The 27466-nt window shown below is 38.6% G+C and overlaps 1 protein-coding gene across 5 annotated transcripts in view; it reads right to left on the reverse strand.

The window, feature by feature from the left end:
* The window catches only part of GABRB3 (gamma-aminobutyric acid type A receptor subunit beta3), a 217590-nt gene that overhangs the window by 20666 nt on the left and 169458 nt on the right, over positions 1-27466 (reverse strand). For all 5 annotated transcript variants that reach the window (XM_080377381.1, XM_080377380.1, XM_080377379.1 and 2 more), the window contains 4 exons: positions 22503-22585; positions 21271-21408; positions 13670-13822; positions 9048-9292 (listed from right to left, as the gene is read on the reverse strand). In XM_080377381.1, coding sequence (XP_080233507.1) covers positions 9048-9292; positions 13670-13822; positions 21271-21408; positions 22503-22585 — 619 coding nt within the window. The remainder of the gene's footprint in view (positions 1-9047; positions 9293-13669; positions 13823-21270; positions 21409-22502; positions 22586-27466) is intronic.

Consider the following 27466-nt stretch of genomic DNA (forward strand, 5'->3'; position numbering starts at 1 on the left):
GCTTCTACATCTGCCCTGCCAATGATGCTGCCACTTTTCACTGCTCGTCACTGCATCAATAAATCAAACTAGAAAGGTGGCTGAGAAAGTTGCAACATTTGTGCAAAAGCTTTGTCGGAAGATACCATTATGCCCCATGAAGTTGCATGATAGCATATATTTTCTCAAAATGTCAAATGAAACGTATTTGGAAACATACTTTTGAAATGCATCTCTTAATAGAGCAACAGACTTGCACATCAAATACAAGGAAGGAGCAGATGGAGAGAAAAAGGGGTCTGCAGAAACTGAAATCAGGCTTCTGATCCACAGATACTCTTGAGATCTATTCCTTAAAATTTAGTTGAATCCTTCAGAGGTTTTGGATAAACCACCTAAACCATCAACGACATTAAAGCAATATATGCTAATGCTTTGTGAGAATCTTATGGTGACGTTGTGAAGTATGAATATTTAATGCATGCAACATGTTAAAAAGTATTTGCACAAAAGCATGACTTCTGAATGATTTAAGCAATGATTTAAATTACTTTGACAAACGTACACAAGCTCATTCAATGAATAAAGAAGCAAACCAATAATGGCAGGGTATCCTATGCAAGTTGACTCATGTTTGCCTGAATATACAGGTAAAAGCAAAATCCTCCATGAGTGAACATCAGAACTGGGAAAATGTTATCCCAGTTACAAGTATAGATTAAGAAAACTAATCAGGACAGGCTGGACTGAATGGCCAAGGCTAATTGTATGAAGTTCAACAAGGAGAAGTTTGAGGTCCTGCACTTAGGTCACAACAACCCCATGCAATGCTATGGGCTTGGGAAAGAGTGGATTGAAAGCTGGAAAAGGACCTGGGGGCGTTGGTTGACAGCCGGCTGAACACGAGCCAGCCATGTGCCCAGGTGGCCAAGGCGGCCAATAGCATCCTGACTTGTACCTGAAATATAGTGTGGCCAGCAGAACTAGAGGAGTGATCGTCCCCCTGTACTGGGCACTGCTGAGGCCACGTCTCAAACACTGGATTCAGTGTTGGGCCCCTCACTGCAAAACAGACGTGGAGGTGCTGGAGTGTGTCCAGAGAAGGGCAACGGAGCTGGTGAAGGGTCTGGAGCAAAAGGCTTATGAGGAGCAGCTGAGGGAACTGGGGGTGTTTAGCCTGGAGAAAAGGAGGTTTGAGGGGACCTTATCGCTCCCTACAGCTGCCTGAGAGGAGGCTGTAGCAAGGTGGGGTCTCATCTCCCAGGTAACTAGTAACAGGACAAGAGGAAACAGCCTCAAGTTATGTCAGAGGAGGTTTAGATTGGATATTAGGAAAAATTTCTCCACTGAGAGGGTGGTCAAGCATTGGAACAGGCTGCCCAGGAAGGTGGTTGAGTCACCATCCCTGGAGGTATTTAAAAAACACGTAGATGCGGTGCTTAGGGACATGATTTAGTGATGGACTTGACAGTCCTGGGTTAACGGTTGGACTTGATGATATTAAAAGCTTTTTACAACCTAAATTAGGATTCTAAGTAGCTGAATAGATTACACACAGTCATGGCTACACATGACCAACAAGGCCAATGTCTTCAATAAAACTTTTGTTTAACTCCTTATGACCCTTAGAATATAATTCTATTACCTGACTCAAAAATGTCACTGTCTGTGCACTGGTAATCCTCCCCAAAAAGTTAACACCAGGCTTTGCTCTCAAACCTTGTTATAAACCAGAGAGATGACATTGTGGATTCAGCCAATTTCACCTCACTCCTTACCATCCTTCTTTAACCTAAATATTTCTGTTTCTTGCCTTCTCAGCCAGCCCTGCACCTCCATGCTTCTTGTGGTATCCTTTCTGCCCACCATGGCTCCACCTGAAATCATTCATTCCTGTTTCCACGCTGTGGTCTCCACTGCCCGTGCTCCCATGCTCCCACCTCCACCCCAGCACAAGCCAGGGCTGGTTGTTTCCATGGAGTGTTTCCCAGTGAGCTCATCAAAACAGATAGAAACAGCTGAGTACCAAATCATTATTTAATTCCCTGCTGAATCATCATGGATCCTACAATACAAAACCGATGCTCTTATTTCAGAATCGATTTTAATCAAACGCCATTACTCCCACCTCTGAAAAACTACAGCTCCTGCACCAAGGTGAAGTGATTGGATCTCACATAACCCCATTTGGAGGCTGAGAAGCTTGACATGCTGAGATGTTTTATACATGGAAAAACAGATTCACTTTTGAAGGTTCACCATTTCTGAACTACACATATTATAGTACAAATAAAAAATCCAAAGACTCAAGTAGCCTAATGTCATTACACAAAAATGACCATAACTTACCTAACTGAAGCCAGAGGGAGGAGAATTAAGATAAGGCTCACAAAGAGCCTCTGGTCCTTGCTCTTGGAGGAACACCACATCACCAATGGGCTCAACTTGGATTGTATGTTGCAGGTATGAAACTTCAATGCCCTTTTACACCTGGGAAATCCTGAATCCCCTTTTTAATTCTAACCAAGATAACTGGCTCATTTAGATGTTACGTATTACGTTTTTAAAGAAATGAAAGACAAGAGCTGCTATTGACTACCTTTCTCCAGTCAAGGTTCTTGGAAAACTTCAGCTTTAATGTCAATTTTAAAACACTTTACTAGGGTTAGGAAACTACCATAAGTCTTGATTCACTATTAGGTAGTGTCTGAATTATTTTAGGTTCATTTAGTTCTCTGTCTAATATTCCATAAATTTTAAGAAGTACTTTACAATGAAATCTTTTTTTCCTCATAAGTCTTTCACTCCACTACACAGAAAGAGGAAACATTTTGCTCAAACCCCACAGGTATGTTTAGTAGTTCATCAATCCCAAATTTTTAAATACCATGTAAACACTTTCCATCATATGAAGCAATATAAATGCAAATAGCAGGCTTAAATAACAGCATGAAAAGCTGTGTCTGTAGTTAGTCTTGCATTATTTTACATCAAAATTACTATTCAAGTACAAAATAAATCTCACTTTAAAATTATAATAAAATGAAAATTATTTTTGGTTGAAATTGTAATCCAGGCTCCAGCTACCTGATTGTCACCTGATCTGCTCTAGATGCAAGAGTCTATGGTTTTGCAAGGGGTAAACTGCCTGGCAGCGTTTTTCATTTTCTTTACTTAGATATAAATGGCTTTCCAACATGTAGAATGGTATGTGATTAGGCCCTAAGTGTTTTCCATGCTTAAAGCAAAATTTATTGACCACATTATGCCTTGGATATTTAAAAAATAATTTAAAACTACAAGCACAACATAAATGATAGTGTTGAGTGTTCTTCCTGAGTCTAAATGTTGATACTTCTCTCACTACCATTTTAATATGTTTATATTAATAAATAAGCACACAAAAATGAAAGAGATAATTTTATCAGGCTAGTAGATGATCCCAGGGTAACCAGCAGAATTAGGAAGATGGAAAGGTCTTGAAAAACAAGGAAAGTATGAAGAAAAATTATTAGGAACTTTCATATTAATATTGCTGTCCAAAAGAATGGAGTTTGAAAATTAACCTTGATGTATTTGAAGAGAAGAAGAAAAGGAAATAAATGCATGGTCCTCACTTGCCCTGTATTTCACATTGTCTGGATTCTTACAATCTCTGGGCTCTACTATGGATTGCACTTACAATCCTTCTTACTGTCTCTGGATTTGCACCATTCACACTAGTGCAAAGCGGCTGCAGAACAAAACTAGTACATGTATGCATCTCCCAGTGCACACTGAATGTCCCGATCATAAGCTCTATGGGGCAAGAGCTCTTCCCACAAGAACTGTGCTCATCACCCTTGACAGACATTTTTCAAAACTTGGCACCTACTCATCACACTCATGTTTCAGAAATATCCCACTGTTCAAAACAGCACTGAAAAAAGTATCTAGGAAAGATGAAGATGCACAGGAGAATACTGCTGGCTTTGCTATTCTCGTATTTCCCGATTTAAACTGAGTGATAATTCTGCCACAGCAGCCAAGATATTCATTCTCAGAATAAAATCCCACTTGTGAGAAGGATTGCGACAAATAAAAATTCTTTAAAAGCGCTAAGTAGATGTAAGTGGCCTGAGCCCCTATTCTCAGCAATGCCTGGTGGGAAGCTGCTGTCTTGACTGACAGTGGGGGTTTGAGCCAGGAATCTTCAGAGATAAAAAAACATGCAGGGACAGCCTGATGAGAAGGGCCTTTTTATAAAGGGTTATGCATTATTTTTGTTCAAAGGAAGCTCTTCCCACATGTCTGACAGCCACAGGGGGTTGAAGCTTGAATGAGTTTTTGTGATAGTTACCCTCCTGATTGATACCCTGGGGCTAAACTTTTGGTCCCACCAAACTGGAAACGTAAATTGCCACAGCTTGAAGTACGAAGCAATATTTTTAGCAAGGGACTGCAACAAATCATAACCTCTGCGGATTGGCCCAGAAGGAGCAATGTCCAAAACACACACTCACCAGCTGATTATGCCAGTAGCCTCTATCACAAGAGTGAACAACAAGTGAGAACAGGATTGCCTTAGAGCGCTCTCATGCTGATTTAGTTGTAAATTAGGCTGTATCTGAGCCTTATTTAAAAGAAACAATCTATGTAGCAAAACTGAAAGTGCACAGAGAGATACAAACAAAGCCTGAATCTGCTAGTGCAAACAGGAGAAACAGAACTGATCCATAACAATGGTGATCAATTTTCAAGGAAAAACATTTTTATGGGCCACCTATTCTTTTCTGACCATTTTTCCACAAACAGAGGACTAATTTAGGCACCAATACCATAGGCAGAAGAAATACTTTATGAAAAATCAAGATTCAGTTCTTCCTTTATCCTAGAGCTTGTCCACATATATGAAGCAGTGTATCAAGGTTTTCAAAAGAGAGCTTTCAATCCAAAACTGATACGTGTATGAAAACTAGTTATACCAAAAAAGGAGTATCCGATGTTTGTCTCCAGTAACTATGGTTTACTGGGATAGGCTGGCAAAGTTCAGTGAGGAATACTATTTACAGTGCATTATCTGAAAATGTGATGCAAAAGCAGTCAAAAGAAGAGATGGCTAAGCGCGAACTTTTCTTTGTAGTCAGCTGCTGATCCACAAATGAGTCATTCATAAAGGCTCACTCAGGTTTCATCTCATCACCAGTTCTGAATCTTCTGAAACCATTGCCAGAGATTCAGTTTAGTCAGACATACCTCAGTCACCATGCCACCTTTGGCAGTGCTACATGGAAGAATACAGGGCAGAGTTTTCCTCTCCCCACTGTTTTTCTTTGTCACCTCAGCAACATGAGGATACTGGCTATGCCATTTCCATGCTGCAGGGCTCTTCTTTCCCTTAGGTCTGAAGCTATTGGGCTCGTTGGCTTTAACAAATGGGCAGAGCCAGACAGAAAGCCATGACGGGAGCAGTGAAGCCAGCAGGCAGCTCAGCAGCAGCAGCTGGTGAAGCCCTCCTCAACACAGCAAGCCTCAGTGGCAGCATATCAGGAATAACTCAGTGTCTAAAAGCTTGGCACTGGAGACACATGACCATAGCAGTAGCATCAACGTGAGATGGCTGTGCCAGTTTGGGCCTTTTGGAACCATCACCTCCAATGCAGAGCAGTGCAAATGCATGCATTAGGAAGCAGAGTTACTGGGCATGAACAGTGGCTGCCTTGCAAAGTAATTATCAAATAAAACACAAACATACATCTGTGGATTTTGTGGCCTAGAACATTTTTTTATTCAAACTCTCCTGCTCTACAATCAAATAAGACTAGGAAAGCATAAAATACCCTTTTTCTGCTGTAAGAGGAGTGTTTATAACCAAGCCTGCAAGCTTGTAATCCTGACTTCAGTCCTTCGATGTATATAAAATGAACTACAATACCAGTGTCCATGCTGGCTCTACTGGTTTCCATGGGTTAAAGTGCTCCTGAGTGAAAATAATGTGGCATTTTCTCTCACCTTCTCTTGTTCCCTTTGCCTGAGAGAGACATCACCTCAGACTAACACTCAAACTCAGGGCCTGACCGCCAGGCAATATGTTGTGCTGCCTCCCAACACAAACAAGTGATTGCCACAGTGTCGCAGCCCCTCCTTTCTCAAGCTGGACCTGATATAGCACAGAGTTGTTCTGTCACTACACCCAGAAGTTACAGCATCTGATGTGGACAATAAATTAATTAATGTTTATTTATTTATTTGGTTTGGTGGTTTTTTTTTTCTAGTGGTCTGAGCTAGCACTCTAAATCAATGACAGGGAGCTCATGCACATTGTTCGTATACAAGCAAATTAAATTACTAAACCAAAACAGAAACACAAATCAACTCAAAATGGTAGTCTTACTAAAAATTATGCCGCCTTCTGGATTTATATTTGAACCCTTTTCAATCTTTCCAGCACAGCATACATTTTGACAGTGATAGCTGCAAAAGGGGCTGCCTGGTTTTAGGCACTCTCCCTTTCTTTAAACATGCTGCTCAGCCCCAAACCACATGAGATTTGAAATATTTCCCAGGATTAGAAACCTTCCCTTTCTGAATGCAAATACACTCCACAGAAGCCTGAAGCCTCAAGGAAATCAGAAAAACAATAATCTCATTGGAAAGTAGTCTTCATCTATGGCTCTGAGCCTCGCTTACTGTGCAGTATGCCCTCCAGTTTGTGAGCCTCTCCCAGGACATCCATCCCCTGAGTCTCAACTATAAAGCAAGAGGAAAGCAACTGCCAATCAGCCACTATTTCCATCAGATTCAGTGATCTTCAAGAGCCACCAAAAGAGAGGTCGGAAGTTAGTGCCTCTTTACTGCTCATGAAGAGGTCTGAGCCAAGGTTACAAAGCTTTCAGGTGCTGTCTTTCATGGCAAGTATGTTGAAAACTCTAACATGACCACCTGTCCTGCTATATCCATGGATGTCTGTACAGCATGGTATACGGTGGGCATGATCCAGAACCATGGAAACCATTTTCCAGCTTCAGGGCTGTGGTGTCTGGAAGCCCCGGTAAGCTTTGTCTAAAGTAGATCTGCTACATGTACTTCCCCTGAGCTGCTCATCCTGAAAGCAATGGGACATCTTACCTGCTCTAATTCCTTCTGCTTTGCATTTGCCAGTGTTTCCTCAAATGAGAAATTCAGATTTGACATCCTACATCCACTGAATCTGCATTTTCTGTCTATGCATTGTTTCAAAGGAAGATTTCTGATCCGCTTTACCTAATGTTTCTGTCTTTGCTTGTTGTGTGCTGGCACTGCTTCTTTGAAGGTACAGAATCCACTAACTGCAATGAAGCTCTGTTGACTTCACCAGTTGAAGCCTGGAGACAAAAAGTTTTCTACACAAAATGGGACCATACCTCATTATATATCCTATGTCATTTGAACAGCAAATATTCAGAGTCAGTAAGAGTATATACATTTCCACAAAGCATACAGAGTTCCCTTCCACAGCTGGGACTACAAGGGACAAAGTAACACACTTTTCTTTCATTTCTAGTGTGCTGAATTTCTATCCTAATTTCTTCCATGCATGGTTGATATTAAATCAGCTGAAAAGTCAGACCAGTCCATGATATTTGCTTAGGATGGCCCAGAAACCAAAGAAGAGGTTGTAAGTAAAAAGTGATAATAAAAAGCTTGATATATTGTATGATCAGATCTGGGACATAAAAATGGCATGATTTGAGTACGAAAACCCCTCATTTTCATTACTTAAGGTACTTATGCTTCTTTTGACAGTATTGATCTCAAGATAGAAGAATAGTCAGGCATGGGGTGCTACTGGGCCCGTTAACAAGACTTGTACTTAATTATGTAAATCATTTAAATGGATGAGATTCACCAGATGGTTTCCATTGGGAGAACTGAACCTTAGTGCATACATCTGCATTATCTGCTTGCAGCTAAAATCTTCTCCACTGCTTACATTTCTGATACTTGTTTTTTCCTCATCTGCTTTTTTTATTATTATGACTATTTATTTTTCCAGGAAAGGGAATTCATTCTTCCTGTTACCTTAGTCCTAAGCAGTGCTGCCAACTGTGATGATAATTTGGTTTCATAATATAGTGGACAAAAATGAGTTTATTGGTTCAAAAATTATTTCACAGATAAGTGTCGATAATTAGGTGTAGTTCTGCATTACATTTACTATAGCAGACAGAATCATTAGGATCAAAAATTACAGCTTGAAATTACTTTTATGATACTGGTATTTAATAAACAGGTAGTAGTTTTGTCACTGTGAACTCTTCTAATGTAAAGCTGACAGAAAAAAACAGTCTTACTCAACAGAACTGAATGAAAAAGCCTCACTGGGAGCATCTTGGCCAAAAAAAGATATTGTATTCAAACTGACATGACTTACTAACATCATATAGTGTTGAATACCTTGAATTTTGATTCCAGAGGGGGAAAAAAAAGGTATTCATTAGGTGAAGTATTACTGCAGGCAAGGAAATAGGCTGGAGCGTAATCAGCACAGACCATGCCAATACTGTGCTTCAGAAATCCATCTGAAAGTTTATGTAGGAATCACAATTTTCTCCTGGTCCTAAACAGCAGCAGATGACAATGATGCACATAGTGATTCAGCTATGCTGGCCAATTAATTAGCATGGCAGAACTAAGCCTTTATCTGTTCTCTCCCATTCTAAATGTGTCTGCTTTAACTGAAGTGAGAATAAGTATGCTTAGATCCTGGGTTCCCTTCCATAGGTGCTTAAACAAAATCACAGTTAAATCATATTTGATTTAGACAAGCAAATGCCTTTGTAGATCTGAGCCTTTATTTTCAAGCTAGCTGCACTCCCTTTGTTTTCTTTTTACAGTTACTTGTCATACAGATCATACTCCAATTTCCGTATGCCTAAATATATTCTTCTATGTAGGTTCTTGAATATAAAAATGCCAAAGTATATCCACAAAAATAAGATGTGGTTGATAAATGTTTTTATGAAAGCTTTCTATTTATTTATTTATTTATTTCATTAAGCTAGTTTTTGTAATAAAAGAGACACTATATATAGATTAAAGAATCCTACCCGATTGGCTTCAAACTTTGAGCGATCGTTGTTTGCCTTTGCTGTTTTTTCTGCCAGTTTCTTCTGCCTTTGAGGGCCTTTTCCAAAGAAAATGTAGTTGACAAAGGCATATTCAAGTAAGGCCAAGAACACAAATACAAAGCAGCCCATGAGATACATGTCAATGGCTTTAACATATGGAATTTTAGGCAAAGTCTCTCGCAGATGAGTGTTGATTGTTGTCATAGTCAGCACAGTTGTAATTCCTAAACAAAGAAAAATACAGCACATATCTTACAACTCCAAGCATACCATGCTTCAATTTTATTTTCATTTTTGGCAGATTTGCCTTGTCAGTGTGATGAAGCTTAAAAATTTGTGAAAGATATCTCACAGGTGATATCCCTGCAAATGAAAGCAAAATTAAGCTTGATGCATTATTATTCTGTTACAATATTTCCTTCATATGATCAGGGAGGAACAGCTAACAAGGGGGCCTTGCATCACTGCCGTGAGTTAAAGTAGCTTGACAGAAGCCGATGTAGCTGTACTGAGGATCTCTTCCAGAAAGATCAAACTGATCTGCAACAGGAAGGCAAATAGTCTGCCAAGCATTAAAAGGTGTGCTCTTCCAGCACAGTGCTGCTCAACACAACAAAAAGATTTTAAAAAGTAACAAAACTAATCAGAGGTCTAGAGAGATAAAACCATGTGCGCATACTAAGGTAGAGTATTTGTATAGATGGTGAAAGATTTCTCCCATGCAGTTTTAAATGTCTAAGAGTTAAGCAGTTGGTTGAAGTTAGCCCTGTAGGGCTCCCCTGTAGAAGATGGAGAGACAGGCACCTTTCTGGAGCGGTTCATCCCATCCATTTTAGACACCTATTTCGATAAAAGACAATATAGAAGAGGGATCTGAGACAACTAGTTTAGAGCAGTAGTCTAGTTTGTACATAGAAGTGAGATGAGCAGTGAGAGGCAGACAGGTTTTGTGGATAGAAAAGCCAAGGAAGGAGAGCAGCATTTTTGCAGTGATTGACTGGACTCTAGTAAAGTACCTAGAAAAAACTATAAGGTACGTCAAACCCTCATTTATTTACCTAAGGATAGACAGACATAGCACCTGAAAATATATTACAGACCACCGTTTTGAAAAGCTGGTAAGAAAAGAAAAATTACTGTCAGTCTGCTTGAATTCACAATAAACTGCAGGGTCTGTACCTCTGCTGGCAATTTTATGGGAATCACAAATCACAGGTGGTTGAAAACACAGATTTGTGAAATAAAAAGTCTACATCGGTAAAAGAGGCAAGTCATTCTAATAGGTCCCCTCCATCACTATTTTCTCCGATTCCATAATTATACAATCAGTTTGTAAGTAGTCACTAAAATGAAGGCAGAACAAAAATAAAGGATGAAAGAAAATTGCTGCCATATTATAAAGCACAGCTCCTTTTACCTGAAGAGACAGAAATAAAGGCAATAGATCTCAAAATCAAGCTGTTGGTGTAAACAGTGTCCCCCCCAAGGAACTGTAGCAGTAGCTCATGAGGTTCTGTAACAGATATTTTGTGCATTTACCAGGTTCAGCATCATGTGGTTTTCAGTACTTTTCCTCTAAAATGTGAAACAAGTGTGTTTTGATGTCAGATGTTTCATGGCTTGAAATACAGTGGAGACAAACTCAGCACAAGCTTATTTGAAAACTATACTGCATATAACTCACGCAGCTCTGCAATAAAATGAGTATAGCTGACACATTATTTTTACCTAAAGAAACTTTTGACAAAGTCTCTAGAAAACCTCCATGCCAGCACAAGGAACCAGGGTGAGAAGGCTGGAGGACTGCAGCAAACACTATCATACATTTGCACCCAAGGGATTTCTCTAGCCTGAGTTAATTTCTCTCCTTGTAGGATTACCTGCTGCTGCTTCCCATAAGGGATTCCAAAAATTACCTAAGATCAAACTCACTTTTGTAACAGAAATTCCACAGATATATTTTCACATTCCCTAGGCATCTCACTCGTATCCCACAGATGTTTACCAAGGCCTAGGTCAATAAGGGACTTAGAAGCCTGCCCAGTGGTGGATATGATGCCACATTTTGCTGCCTGTTCCCAAGGCTGTATTTAGATCACTGAGACAAGTCCTTATACACCACAGAGGGAGAGTTTGGTGGCTCTCTTGGTGATCCAGAAGATTAAGCATATTGAATAGAAAGGTGGCTATCACTCACCACAAGGAAATACATCCCCTGGGAGATCCTGACACCCTGCAGGCAAATGCCCCTCTGAAGATCAATAAATTCTTTTAAAACACAGCTGGAGGAGAAGCAGCTGACACTCACTTATATATATACATATATATATAGGATAATGTTGTGATTACAGACCTTCCCAAGAGCGAGAACTCTAGAGATTATTTTTCTCTTCGTTAAAAGGACTGAATTTAGGAACCTCTAGGGCTAACTAATAAAAACTCATTTTTGAGCAGAACTGATGGTTTTGACTATTTCTCTTGAGATCAGCCCTGTACCAGTCTCCATAGTACATAGTCTCTGGAGTGAGCTGGCCTTTGCTCCATGTCTGGGTTTCTCTGTTAAGGCAACCACTTGGTCTAGAGCAGGCTGGAGCACAGACGGCATGTGCAGCAAAGGAACCAGGGACAGGAGCAAAACGCAAAAGTGAAGGAACTAGAATCAGGTTCTTGCAGAGAACACAGTCTTCCTGCAGGGGTTGAGTAAAACCTTGCCTCCGTGTCCCTAAGAATCACAGTGGGAGTCCTTCCTCTAACAAATACCTAGGCCAGCAGGCCTTACCCTACTCTGTACTGCACTTTCCAGAGCCAGTTATATATGTCCAAAGGTGCTATATTGCCTTTAAACTTTGATAACATTTCATACCAGCTTCAGACTCATAAGAGGGGCTATACAAAGGAATACAGGATGAGGCCCATGGTACTGAACTTTATTATACAAACTTCACAGGCATAATCATGAAGGCACTAATTGTTTTCTCAGAAGAACCTGTTAGATAGATTTTTGTCCTTTCAAAAGGACTTTATATGAATCAGAAATAGAACATCTAGGCTCCTGAGCTTGCCTTGAATGTACTCACTGACTTTTATTCTAATATTTGTGTTATTACAGTACAGTACTTGATGAACTTGTGCTACACTGAAATAGGCCACATGAGACAGGCCTGTTCCTTAAGTAAGGAAAAAATGTGAACCCATTATAGAAGGGTGTGGAGTAGCACTGGGTTTGGTAACTTCTGTCTAATCATCTGTTCTCTGCAGTCCTGGCCAGTATGTAAAACCTAGATACTGACTGACATATTTGAAGTGCTCCCCTCACTCAGTCATAATGTCTCCAAGGTGGACCTTTGGTATCCAGTAGTTCATTTATGAATGCATAAGAGCTGTTTGGACTCCATGTCCTACCTCCCATTAAGCTACTACTTATCTGCATCCTACTGAACATGCACTAACTGCTGAGTGGAAATGCCAGATTTTGTCATGCCCATATGCACCAGCTCATCCACAGTATGTGCAGAATTACTGTACGGTAACTGCAGTTAATCTACAATATCTTTGGTTGCCCAAGTTCAGATGCTAGGACATAATATGATATTGCACAAAGGTATAGCTGTGGCTGCGCAGCCTGCTTTGGCATGTGGGACCTTGGGAGGTACAGGGTACAGAAATGGGGAATCACATATACAGGGGTTGGAGTCCTGGTTTACTGTGGTACATATCAGAAAAATAATGGAACTAGGGAATACGTTCGTGTTTTAAGAAAAGAGAGTATAACAAGAAGTTATACAGCATAGGCTTAGTGTCATGTTTTGGGCGGGAATGTGTGTGCTATTGAGAAGCACAGGGTTGAAGCTGGGATTTGGGATGAGATGAGAGGTAGCAGTAGTCATAAGGATTTATGGATCCATTTACTCTTCCTTGTCTATAGCTATCCCTGAATATGCTTCTGTAATAGATGAAATACTTCCTGTAACATACTTTGAAGCTGCCTTCCCTTATCTAAAGGATACTTTGATCTCAAAAGGTTTTGGACAGGGATCACCAGCCTGTGCCAAATCCATGTTTTTCTGCCATAAGGTACTTAATGGCACTCTAATTTGTCATAAAAACACACTTAGCATACCATGCATTCTGAGGGTTAGGTGGGATGTCATGGTCCATAGCTGACGTGCCCCTGTGCTCTGAACTAGCACATGGTTCTTGAGGTCTGTTCCTGCCATTGTCAGTTAAAGCACCCATGACCTCAGGAGAAGGCTTGGAGCCACACTCGTCTTGCCACATGGAGCTGGAATAAAAACCCACGCTGCAGCCCTTGGAGCATAATTCTGGAGCTGGTCTCCTCACTGACACTACTGACAACAACATTAACTTTGATCAGAACAAGGCTGGGACCTGTATGAGCAGCTCACGTCAGAGATTTAGTGGTAGCTACATTCTTGCATGCAGGGGAGAACTTAGCACTCTTGAGGCAGTACTGGATGACATGATTTTGATGTAAATTATTTTGGAATATCAAAACACTGACATCACGTTGCAGTTTTAACAACCTCTGAAGGCTACAGTCAGTCTGACATTTTAATGTCTCACTCACTCTTAGCACCTACCAAGGGCAACTCTTGCTGCTGATGCATCGTAATTGATCCAGAATGACACCCATGATAAAATGGTAATCAGTATGGAGGGCATGTAGGTTTGAAGAATAAAGTATCCAATATTTCTCTTCAACCTGAAGCTCAGTGAGAGTCTTGGATAGGCACCTGAGGAAAGTCAGGGGAAAGTAGAGTTATTTATATGGAAGAAAACACACTTGCAGAGAGTAGTCTTAAGTTTGCAGAGAAACTAAAGCATGCACATTTTATGTGGTAGTATGACATCTGCAGAACAGTAGGGAAAACACCTTCACTGTATTACTGGTTGGTATTAAAAGAAACTTTGCAGTGAATATATCCAAGCAATTTGTATTTGGAAAGAAAATAAAGTTATTCTAGGTTATTGAACAGATGAACGGGTGAGCACTGGTTCATTTTAAAAAAACAGATTCTTAGGTCTCCCAGTAAAATGCTTATCCAAATACACAGTCTTATGTATAGCATTTATATTGAAAGGATTAGTAATGTGCATAGGTTTTATTTACATGGAAGAGTTGTTCATGGGATAGCACTTCTTAATTACATCTGAACTATGAGAAACATGCTACTTGTGGAGTTAAAAATAAATTGTAGTGAATCCCAGTGAGGAAAAGCCTTCAGGTCAGATCCTCTAATATCAATTACAGCCAGACAGAATTTTTTCCCAAAAATATCTTAAGGTAAAAAAAATATTATTTTATATATATGTGTATATACACACAGTGTGTATATAGGATTCATGAACTGGCAAAATTGGAGCAAATAAATAATGAAACAAGTGAATAATCTTCATGTCAATGTTTCAAACAACATATTTTATTACTTAACTTCAAACTGGTGTATTTCAAAATTGGTTTTAATATTACTGAACATATTTTATATGTTTAGAAATCTCAAATAGTTTAAAAAATTGTGACTGCTTTCACCAAACACAGAGGATTAAAACTGAGTACAGCTGTACAAGAAAAAGGTAGTCATTCACACATTAGCTCCACAATTTTCTTTGCATTACTAGTCTTAGACGTGATACTTCTAACAGCTCATCTAAAAGCTTTAGTAATAGTCAACATACTAAAAAAATTTCTGAACATATCAAGGGCCCAACTAGATATAAGATCACATCCCATCCATTCTAATGCAAATATGTGCAAGATATGAAAGATTACATCCAGAAACAAATTTAGAAATTGCAAACTACCCTTTAAATTATGTTCATGTGTTTGCATATGAGCACAAGAAATTACATTTGCCTATATACAAAATAATGATGATTTCCTGAGAGAGAAAGCAAAAGAACGAATAGAAACTATTATTTCTCTTCATCACATTCCTGACAGTTCGGTACACTTTGAGTCATATGACAGAAAAAATGCTACACCATTTCCAGGCAGCAGAAGCATCCAGGCAGTATCAAACTTTATGCAACTTCCTCAACTGATTTATCAAACAATCTCAGAAGAAGTATCACTGGAAAGAGAAATATCTGATAGATGTATTTGGCTGCTGTGATTACTTCAATCAGTTGTAATTTTTTCCAGGATGAAATGCCTTCTAGTTTTATCAATAGAAGAATATTGATGGAGTCAGAAGAATTTATTTCATCATGAAAATCAGATTCAGGTTTTCTGCTATCTAAAGCAGTCAACATAATTTTCAGCAAAGAATCATTTAGACTTTAGCTTGCTTAACATCTTAATTTTCCAATGAACAACGTTTCCTTTCAAAAGACAAATTCTCTCTTTGAAACCATGCCTGCTTTTTTGGTAAGAAAGCTTAACATTTTCATTGAGCTTCTTATGAAACTGTTTCCATGGCCGTGTGTGTGCAGACTATGTAAATGAAACAGAAGCATACACTGCCATCATGAAATACATAAAACATGTAGCAGAACTGATCACCTGCTAAGAGTAGTGCATCAGATAGACGGAAATCTTTATACAGCTCTGTTGAGGAAAATTATTTCATATAACACACTACCCACACAAAGGATTCTCTATAAATCTCTTCCTTTCCAAAAGTGCTGTCCAGGTCTGGGGTCTGTGGAATATCATTGATAGAGGTGATGACTGGAAAATCTCCCATAAAATACTGATTCTTTGATAAATGGTCTAAAAGATTCATTCAAGAAGATTCAGTGGAACTGAACCACTGAATTAATGCCTGTTCGTGGGCTGTTCCAGTGCCAAGGACCCTGGGTGCACTGGGGAAACTTAGAGAAAGATAAGATAGCACTTTGCTATCGATAAAGCAGGGAAAATGGTGTGGATGAAGGAGGCATGTGTCAGCAGTGGAGATCAGTAATGTGTCATGTGTATCAGTAATGTTCAATAGTAAAATTCTGAACTGAGAATCAATGTAACAGAGTGAAATTCAGACATTTATCTTGCATGCTTCACCTGTGACAATCATTCATCACCTCATCACCATCTCTGTCTAATGAGATAAGGTAATTACTGAAACTAGTGAGATCTGGCCTAAAGGTGTAGTCTCCAGACAGGTTGTTGCAAGGCCAGAGATATTCAACATAAAGTTGTTTCAAGCACCAGGTTTTTTGCCTTGAAGCTAGAAGACAGAACCCTAAGAACCGTACCTAGGGCCAGGGCTGTCAGTGCTGTTTGTCTTCTTGCTCTAGAGTTGGAGCTTGACTCTAAGGGAGATTCAGTTGTGAATCTGAAGGTGCACACTGTTCCTTTTGAGATACCCTATGACATCTCAGACACCAGCATGCAACTAATAGACATGATACAGCCCCTACATCTTTTTGACCAGCAGCTGAAGACTAAGAAGGCTAATCTCAAATAAAAGCTGATTAAGCAACTCACTTAAACTACACACACTTGAGCTAGGTGTCTAAATTCTGATTACATCTACAGGACAGTCAGTTCATCTAGTCAATCTAGTAAATGAAACCTAAAGAATTATCCATTTCCTCCTAAAATAGACTCATATGGGTGGACTGACTTTTTCTCCAGACTCCACCAACTATATTGACTAGATTTCCCGTCAACTAAGACACCTAGTTCACTGAAATTATATTCACCTTAAATCAGAGCAAGATGAATCCTAGCCCTGCAAGTCGCAGGGTAGGTTTTGAGGGTCTGTAGCTCCTGGGCAACATAACCAAAAGTCTTGCTGGCATTACAGCTGCTTAACGGAGTTGACACATTGCTCAGTTTCATAGAGGTAAATGAAATGTCATCCTGTTTAGTGATTTTCCAAGCTCAAACTTTATTGGGAGGTCTGGATCTCAGGCAATTTCAGAATAATTTGGTGTTTGTATAGTTTAGGTTGAAATTGATACACAAACTGGTACCCTTGTTTTTTCATACTATGCAGCCAGAGTTCTCCTGTAGGTAGCTCTCCCTAAAACTACAAAAGTTTGTAGTACTTCCACCTGTACTGCTTTTACATCTTCACAGATGGCCTATTGGCCCTGTCTCCAGCCTGCCAACCCTGCTATATCTCACCTCCAGCAAACAGACCACAGGAATCTGTGGAAAAAAGGAGAATTAAAAGAAGGACTATTACTTATTTCCCCTACTTATTTCCCCCTCTTTGTCTGGATGGCTAAAGCTTAGTGAAAAGGGTGTGTCCTAACCTGCATGGAACAAGGACTGTAAGCTCAGATCTTTATTTATCTAAGAAGGAACCATCTTGTGTAACTTATTTAATAAAAATTGATTTCTTGGTGAGCTCAACAATTACATTGTTACTTGCCTGATTATGCTTGGATAATGATTTGTCAATTAAGTCTCAGTACATTTAGAGATTAATTACCAGGAATTTCTAGTTGTTAACTTTCCATCAAAATTTGTTTTTTGCCTAAAGAACAGTGCTACTCTTCAGGGACCAGATTTCTTACCCTTCCTCCCATCTCATATAACATGTTGATGTCTATGGGATAATTTAAATAGTACAGGAATAACAGAATTTGGCCTGAAGTATTTAAATATAACAACAGTATTGAGAATGCAGGCATGAAAATAAATAATCAATAACTAAGCCTCAAATACTTCTCTTTCATATATTTGGGCACTTGGTAAAAAGCAATTACTTGTTTCTGTTTCAATTTCATTAACATCTAGCAAGCTGAAATATCTAGCTCCAAGGCTAAATTAGTCTCTTGCTGTTTTATCCAAATATGAACCAAGATAACAGAGTTGGTCAGTTACAGAATTCTTATTTTAATCTGTTCTTCTGGGAAGGTTCTTCAGCTAATTAGAAATGTACTTTACAGATTCATCTTTCAGAATACAGCAAATAATTAATTTTCAAATCTTTTAAGACTACCCCTCTGTTACCAACAGGTTGCTAATTGGCTCTGAATGCTATGCATCTTGAAGATTTTTGCTGGTGTTTTACATATGCCCATTCTTTTTCCATTTCTTACCATTTCTGGATAACAAACATTTAGGAGGTGGATTCAGCTCACAGGTCTAGGCACTAAACTTCAGCTGTTTCCATGCAGATATTTACACATAGATGGCACAGAAGCTCTCAAAGTAAACCACAGAGATCTAGACTTACATCCAGCTGATTCTAAGGGTGTGATTTAACTGCCTATACAGAGCTGCCTAATGCCATTTGAGATGCATTAGGCTACTGAAGAGTATAATTTAATACTAGTTAAGTAATTAATACTGAAGCAATAGGTTGTCACATAGGACACAAGACTGTAAAACTCTGGAACAGCAGCCTAACTGCTAAGCAGGATGCTATACAGCATCTCAAGAGGCACCAGATACTTACATTTAAGCAACCGAATAGTGTCCTAACAGCTATTCACTTGACAGAATAGAGGTGTTTAAGAGCTGAATTTAGGCTCCATTGACAGCACTGATTTGATATCATTTCACTATGGGCTTAATTCTGTTACTGACACATAGGCATCCAGGGCCATTTTGATGTCTTATGGTAGCTTGTATTGTCTTCAGTTGGTGTTAGATGGGTAGTCAAACCAGATTTTTCTTCTTCATAGCAATTTAAATTTTACTTTCTCTTATTTACATCATTAATAAAGAGAACAGGCTGCTGCTTATGTCTTTGCAGATACCTTCTAGAAGACTTAATTCCCAAGTGTTCTCTTTTTTCAAACTACACATCCTGTTTCTCCAGTAATTTCAGGTATTCCATTTTCTAGTCTTCCACTAATACATGCTAATCTTCCTTAGATCATCTTCTTTTGTTCCACAACTCTCTTGAAAATCACTACTCATGGCCACAAATACTCAGCTTAGGACTCTGCAATGCAAGTCTGACTCCTTACAGGATCTGTTTTGACTTTTTTTTTTTTCCAAAAAAAGTTGTTACTGGCTTATATTCAGTTTGAGGTCAACAGCAACCCCTAGATTTCTACACACAGAACCCAGACCTAACCTGGTATTCCCTATCCTGAATTTGGATAGGAATAATTAGTTGTATAAATGTTTATTTTGCACTTGTCCACTTTTAAACTTTTTTTCAGACTAATTTTTTCTAATTTGGCAAGATAATTTTTGAACTCCAGTGCTATGCTTCAACATTCATGCAGTTCCTCCAGTATTCTTGCAGCCCCACACAGCTTTCTGTCATTATCTATGGGTTTTTTCCCATGCTTACCGTTGCTTCTTAATAGTAACTATGGGAATAGATTTTTCCATTTGCATAAATTACACAAGATGATACAGCACTGTTCCTCATGAAGGATAGGAGAAATAACTACTCCAAAAGCTGTTTATGGCATGACTCTGAAGTCTTCTTTTATTCTTATACAACCAAAACACACTAGTGCTGAAATCTCTGAAATGTTCTTTGAGATACTGCGCTTAAAGTACTAATATCTTCCCTCAAGACTTCAATAACCTCAAAGCCAAACAACCATGCCTGACTTATTTTCCTCAAAAATGTAGAAACTGGCCCTAACTACTAGGACCATAAGAAAAGAGTGTGCTGACTTTATCCATGAGATCCACTAGCATGTTTCAATTTAGGGTGTGTGGTTTAGAAAAACAAATGTGATGTTTTGCCTGCATGGAAATACTTGGGTCACAAAATTTCATAATTAATGAGGCATTTTCAAAATGTCTTGTACTAAAATAATAGTAAATTCAGTATTGTGACTTCATCAGTGACAAAAATTATTTGCTTCAGAAACTGGTACAAGAAACATGGAGTAATCTGTGACTGTGTCATCCTACTTGCTAATGTCAAGCTGTCTTAAACCCTGAAGCATGAGACTTTTTTACTCCTACAAGTTATTTTGGAAAGAACTGTTATAATTCTGAAAATTTGGTCAGTCACATAAATGTCGACTCCTAGTTTTCATTCTCCCTCATATTTGTCTCACAGATCTCTGGATTTATTTTTTTTCCTGAATTTAATAAATCTCTGTCATGTCTAAATTACTTAATCATGTCTGTACTGAAATATTTCGTACTGAACTAAAAGGTAGCTTTGGACCGTCATGAAAGTTTCCCAAATAAGTTTTCTGTATTCTCATCATTGTCCAAAAGAGCCATCCTACAAAAGCATATCCAGTCCTCTGGAGGGGCAGGTAAGCCCTGGCTGCCAAAGGTGACACCAGCTGCAGAATGGAAGGATATAGGATTAGAGTATCTGTTTCTCTATAGAAAAAAACCTTCCATTCACAATGATAAACAAGAACAGCAGCAGTTGGCAAACCCCCTCATATTAATTTCAATCCCAGCAATATTTACATTTTGTTCTGAAATACAACTTGTGTTTCTGTGTACTTTGAAACAGATGCTGCATCCAAAGAGTGGGTGAAGTGATGGTTACAAACATAATAGAGCTGTGCTTCATTTGTTCTAGTGTGCTGGGACAGATGGAACAGCACACTCCTGCAGTCTGAAGAGCACTGAAAATCTGGAGGTACCAAATAGTGGCCCCACAGTTACTGATGGACTTCTGTGTTGCTTTGGCCTTGTCACATGTAACAATGTTTTCCTATGCTGGTGTCTGACATTAAATGTGTAAACCAACATTGTGCTTTATCACCTGAAGACATCCATCGCTGTGAGTTACCAGTAACTTCTATTACATCTTTAAGGAAACAAGGAGGAAACCCAGGGATTTAATTTTACCATCTTAACAATGATGACAAAAGCACTGGCTATGTGTACAGTACTATACACCCGTCAGTGTAAATCAAGATACAAAAGACATTACATTCACTATACTACAACAAAACACACACTGCAAAGTTGCAGGCAGGTGTTCATAAAACTTTTTGACCTAGTATGCCAAAACACACTTATGTAGGATCAGTAACCCTTTAGGCTACATTTAAACTCATGATTCAGAGATGAATGACTTCATATTTATTTAGATCACAGATATTTAGGTGTCTAGTTAAGTATCTCTCTCACACACACACACACAAGAAAAAGAAAAATAAACAAGAAATGGTATTTAATGAGCTCCTACCTCCAGGCTTTATCAAGTAAGTAATTTCTTTAGCCAAACACACAACACAGACTATATATTATAATGATTAATAATGACTAATTATGGTTAATAAAACAGAATTGTCATACATAAGGAAATCAAAGACTAAATGGGCAAATGAAAATACTTGCCTGTGGCAAAGACAACATTCTTTGACACCAGTCTGTATTCCACGATGGAGAACTGAGGAAGCTCAATCCTTTCCACACCAGTGACTGCATTATCTCCACCTCTCCAGTAGAACTCTATGTCGTCTGTTGTGTAGCCATCTGCAGGCAAAGCAGGAGGGTAAGTCAGAAATATCAGCAGCCTCAAATGTAGCTTCAAACACAGTACATGCTGTTTGTCATTTGAAACAATGAAAAGAATCAGAACAGCTAGTGTGGAGTATGGTGTTTTGTTCTGTATGCCTGTGGGAAGGTCTCCTGAAGAGCTATGCCATTACAGTCTGCCTAGGAATTTGAGGTAAAATACTGTTTCTTTTTTGTTTGATTTTTTTTTTCTATCATAGGAATTAATGACCTCAATGGGACAGAAAATCTGAAAAATTGCAGATTAGCATGATTTAAGACATCATACACATTTAGCACTGAAACCAAGTGTATATTTATGCTGATAATCACTAGAAGAAAGTAGATTATTCAATTAATATAGACAAGCATAATTAGGGCAGATCTTTTCCACTCAAGCTAAAAAGCATGAGTTGTACCATTTCCACTAGCTTCTGCAGTGGAAGACTACAGTTAAATATACACAGGGGTATATATTACACGGGTATACTAGTATTTTCTGTATATGGCCCACAATCTCTAGCCAGTAGCTGAAATGGAGCAGGAACTCTTGAACCGCAAACATGTATCTCAATATGGCAACCCTAGGACATGACTAGGTGGAAGAGAGAATCTGGTTCCATTTGGAACACATTGCAAATTATAAATGGGGCCAATCTGAAAGCCCAGGGGGATTCTTGCGGCAAGATCATCCATGCATAATAAAGCATACTGAAAGAAAATGATATCACACTGTTTGCTCTCTTGAAAATTAATCTGATTAAAATATGAGCATTCATTCTCTTGTGTTGCAGATAAGCATCCAGTCACTGCCTCTGCCAAGTCAGGCTGGAGCAATAAATCACTTCATTCTGCCTAAACCTGTTTTTCTAGGATGTATCCATCCATCTAGAAATGGATGGCCTCTCATGTTTTTTTAAAAAGTCAAATAAACAAACAAAAAATCCAAAGGGTAATAATTACATGATTCACATAGTGTTTATAGACACCAGTGTAAATATTACACAGTTCTATAAAAAGAAAACCGCCTGGCTTCTCAAATAGGTTTTACATGCATTTTCTTATGTACATACAGCTTTCTATTTCCAGAGTACAGTTTTGTTCATCTAATGGATATCTTCTCAAGTCCATCATACAAGCTGCAGTGGTTGTGATTCTGAAATACAAACATCAAATAGAATTACTGTACAGTCAATAATCCAGGTTTTGTTGTTGTTTATTTTTCAAAGTGAGGACTCTGCAGAATAGCTTCCAATAGTTGAGAATCTGGTCCATAGTTTTAGATTGAGCAGCAGCTTAATACAACAGCAGTTACGCTGACTGCAATGGAACAACTCACTGTGACTTACCCTTATGCAACCAGTCCCTTTGGGGTTCAATGGACCTATCTGTGTATGCAAATATTACACAAACATTTGCTGAGATTAAAAAATATGACTTCATATCAGAAAATATGAAGCAAAAAATTCTGCTACAAATGTCAAAATGGCTACAGCTGTGTGGATAACTGATTCCTTGGTTTTGTGGCAGCTCCAGAAAAAAAATGAAATGTTGAAAAATTGTTTCAAGTCCAGCAAGACCCTTTGTTTCAAAGCTGAGTATACTTCTCTAGTTTTCAAATTTAAAGAGGATTTTGCAAAGAAGTGCCATACTGAATTTTAAATTTTCTACCCAAATAACAATATATTTTTGCTTCCCTGTTGCCAGTGAAGACAATTTAGCACACTAAGGATGAATTTGCAGAACATTTCGCTATTGATGAATCTGCATTTTTCATCAAGCTCTTGTATATCAGGAGCATCAACAATACACATGCACAACCAAAACAATTGTATTAACAGCTTCACAGAGCATTGGCTCTTTATTTTTAAATTAATAGATTTATATTTTTGTAGTAACTTTTAGACAGATACAACCATATGCTCATGATTAAACTTCAGTATATTCCAGTGTTTTGCTGAATCACAGCCTTCATCAAGAGTATCTACAGTATTATGCATCATTTTCTTTATAATGGCTTCATATAAATTTCACATGTAAATTATCTTCTGGGCCTGACTAGGTCCATTCCTTACAGATCCTTTTCTGATACGAACAAGAGATGGATCTTGTACACAGTTATTTCCTGAACAAATAACATTCTGCTGCTAATTTATGCTAACAATACAAGAGGGAAAATGCCTTAAATGTACCTCTAAAAGCTGGAACTCTCAATGTTAGGGTTTTGTTCATGTGTTTCCTCTGTTTTAAAGCTTCCTCCTTAATCCCTTAACTTTCTGAAATTACAGTCTTCTCATCTGCTAAACTACTTTAAAATTCAGGGACAACAAAATGTCAGGACAATATCAAGAGAAGAAAAGTAGTTAGGTGCATTTTTCACCTCTTCCACACTACACCCCCCCCCCCTCACACCCCCCCCCCCCCCCCCCCCCCCGATACTGTTATTACGAATGCCCTATCCAATCTCCCAGAAAAGGAAAGAAAGAATGCTTATCCTTAGCATACAGGTTATTTCAGATGGATAACCACCTAATATCCAAAGGAAGGGATTAAGAGTATTACAAGTATCTCAGAGGTCATCCTTCTCTGACTGAGAAGGTGCTTTTGCAAGAAAACATTATAATTTCTTTGCACAGGGAGAGATGGTTGTATAAGCACAAAGGCAATGGATGAGCTAGGAGAGGAAAAAGCTCAAGGATCTGCTACTTGGCATTATCTTCTCACTTGTGTTCCTACCAGTAGCCAGTGAGAAAGGCACACAGCTGATCTTTGTCCTTCCCAGCCTTATCTACGGCATGAAGAGCCACTGCTCTTCACTCTGAGTGTCCTCTGAATATCCTTATGTTAGTCCACAGCCTTTCAGGTACCAAGTATCATAACACAGGAGGATACTTAGGTCAACTTTCCTCCAGCTACCTGCTGGGAGATGGTCTGGTTCCTCTGTTAACACATGTCCCAGTGGGCTGGGATAGTTTAGAAACAGCAATTCCTCAGCTGCACTGCAGTTTAGGGGGACATCTCTGCAATCAACATCTACAAATGCCCTTCTGGGCCCTCAAGGCAAGCTGCTAGACACAGGGCTATTAATTATGGAGATGAACGTTTCCTCAGTATGACAACCACTAGCAGCTCTAGCTAAGTATATAAAACTAGGACTAGCACAGGGTCTTCCAGGAAAACAGTCTTAAATCTGTGATCATTGATGAAGGTCCTAGCAGTGACCAGCTTTACAAAGCCATACTGATTGTGCAATCAAATGATCTTGCTCCTGAATCAACTGATAACTGTGCTCGAAGTAAAACAAGCAGGCACACTTCAGCATTGCTGCTGTGAGGTTTCTATCCCATGCTTTAGGACATTCCTCTGTACTGATCCAGGTCTCATTTAATATCCTGCAGCAGAATCCACATGAGCTAAGCTGATACAAGAGGGAGTGTGGTACCAGAATCTTAACTATTATGTTGTATAACTAGCTTTAAATGCCAGCCATAGAGAACACGTGCACTTATAAATTATTAATTTGACAGAATTATTAAAAATTACGCAGCTGGCAAACTTGCATTCAACATATTAATTGCCTTACAACTTTTTAAGGAATGTATTTTTATTTTGGCCTGTTCATGTACCATAGTACTTCTGTCACAAATTCCAGTACCAGAAACTGCACATTCTTGCTCAAGCAACTTTTTTACACTACAGCAAAATGTATGTTTTTAATTTCATAACTATCCACTAGAAAACAAGATACAGATAGCTATAGATAGAAATATATTCACCCCATTCAACTGAAGTAAGCTGAGTGCTCAGGGGTCCTTCCTGGATGAATGTTCAAGCAATTAAATTTAACTTGCACAAATGCTCACCAAAGCAAATGTTCATTGCTCAGGCTTGTGCACACTCCCAAGAAGAGCAGGTTTATTTTTTATGGGAAGGGATGCTGGCTGGCACAGCAGGACAACAAGGTTTCAAGAACTCATCATCACAGCAGTGACAGAGAAACAATTATGAGCCAGACACAGATAAAGTAGTACACAGATATGGATACATTTTGGGTGAAAGCAATACACAAAGGAAATATTTTTAATTGATTAAAATTCCCTACTCCAGTTATCTTTCCTCTGGTTATAGATTCTCTTATCCTTCTCTGCTTCTTTATTACTGGACTGACTGCCTTTGTATTGCTATATCATATAGAACCCCACCTGTGATGCACTGGGAGATGCTGCACAAACAAAAAGATATAACGTTTACAATATAAATCAGTCTAAGCAATACAAATACTTCTTATGTGACTACACCACAATCCTGATGGCTAATCTGATCCTCTTTTCATCTTGATACAAAAATACATCCAACAAGAAAAGAACACCATTAAGTGCAGTTGCCTTGTCTGAATGATCACAGACACTAACCTTTTTACCTTGCAAACATCCATCACGTTTTATATATGGGTGATAACTACATGATTCCTTTCACATGAAGTACATATATTCCTTCACTCTATTTATTTATAACATTTAGCATTGTACTGCCTGAGAACAAGAGGTCTATATATGGCAAACACACAAGCAGTTGGAAAGACTATTTTTGATCTGCAGTCTATAATGACGTTATTTCCTTTTTTGTATTTTAAGAAAAAAAAAAATGTATCGTAATATGTATCGTATATTGTTCTGAACAAAGTGGAACAAAGTCACTGTCGTGCCCAAAGAAAAAAATTCCCCAGAAATGGGTTGAACTTCAAAAAGCTACTGTCCCATTCCCCAACTCTCATAGATTTTTGCTTGTAGTAGCAAACAGCTTTCTCTAAAGTAGAGAGAAATCTTGGATAACTGAAGGTCAAGTCTTTCAAAACTGATAAATTCTACATTGTTCCAAAGACAATATAGAGCCAGCGCAGCCTCGGGACCACTTTTGCTATTTATTTTTTGAGGAACTGCTTTGCAAAAAGCGCAAGTCTAAAATCAATGGGGCTAAGGCTCAGATATTTTCTTCCTTCCAATCACAATGACCTATATCTCGCCAAGATTTAATTTCAGGCAGTCATTTTTCATTAAGTAACTCAGCTGCTTCACAGCATGGATATATGACCCTGGATACTGCATACTTTTAGAGGAAAGGGAATGGAAAGAAGTATGGCACACATGAGCCACTGCTAAGCAAATATTATCAAGTGAAATGTAATCTGCTTGTGGACATCTACATTTTGCAGAAGAGGAAGCTAACTTACTCAGATACACTATTTTATGACAGATATTCCTCACCTGAATGATTCAAAATGTTTTGAGAGTAACAGGAAGACTTTTATACATTATTACGATCACAAGAGTTCTAACCTCCATCACTTTTTTTATTACATTGGTGGTGGGGATGGTTCTTGAGATAAAGGAAACAAAAATATTATGCATCATATTTTGAAATTTAAGTAATTGTGGAAAGAACAGTAAACCTGAAGTGTTCCATACTCGGTCAATAACATGCGAGATGAAAGCCTCTTTTTGCTAAAAACAGTTAATTATGAGACAATATTTCCTGAACACCCTAAACTCCTGTAAAGTTTCATATTAGGCTGAGTCTATTTTTATTTTGTCTAGAAGGGTTCATCCAATTATAGCCCATATATGATATGTAATAAGAGTTAAAGAGGTGAGGGGACAAGACCCAAATCAAGCAAAAAGTTAACTGTTGATAAAAAATAAGAGCAGGTAGAATAATGATACTAGACACATAATCCACCTGCATCGCCTTTCAGATCTCATCCATTTTTATACTGGGGACTCTTTACCCTGCACCACCTATGTGCAGCAGCTTTGAGTACCATCTATGCTTAAAAATACAAGAAAGTTGTATTTTTTGAAATGGAGCTTCCACTGACAAAGACTTGTTTTACTGGTACAGTTTAAACCACTGGAGCAAATGGAGTAACCCGTCCAAAGGAAGCAACTTTTTGATACTACAGTCTTCCATTAAGAGTTTTGCTGGTGTAGTTAAGTTTAAGGGAAGGATTTTTCAGCATTCATAACCATAAAAGCTATGA

This window comes from Falco punctatus (assembly GCF_963210335.1).
Source record: "Falco punctatus genome assembly, chromosome: 2".
In the NCBI taxonomy this organism is placed as follows: domain Eukaryota; kingdom Metazoa; phylum Chordata; class Aves; order Falconiformes; family Falconidae; genus Falco; species Falco punctatus.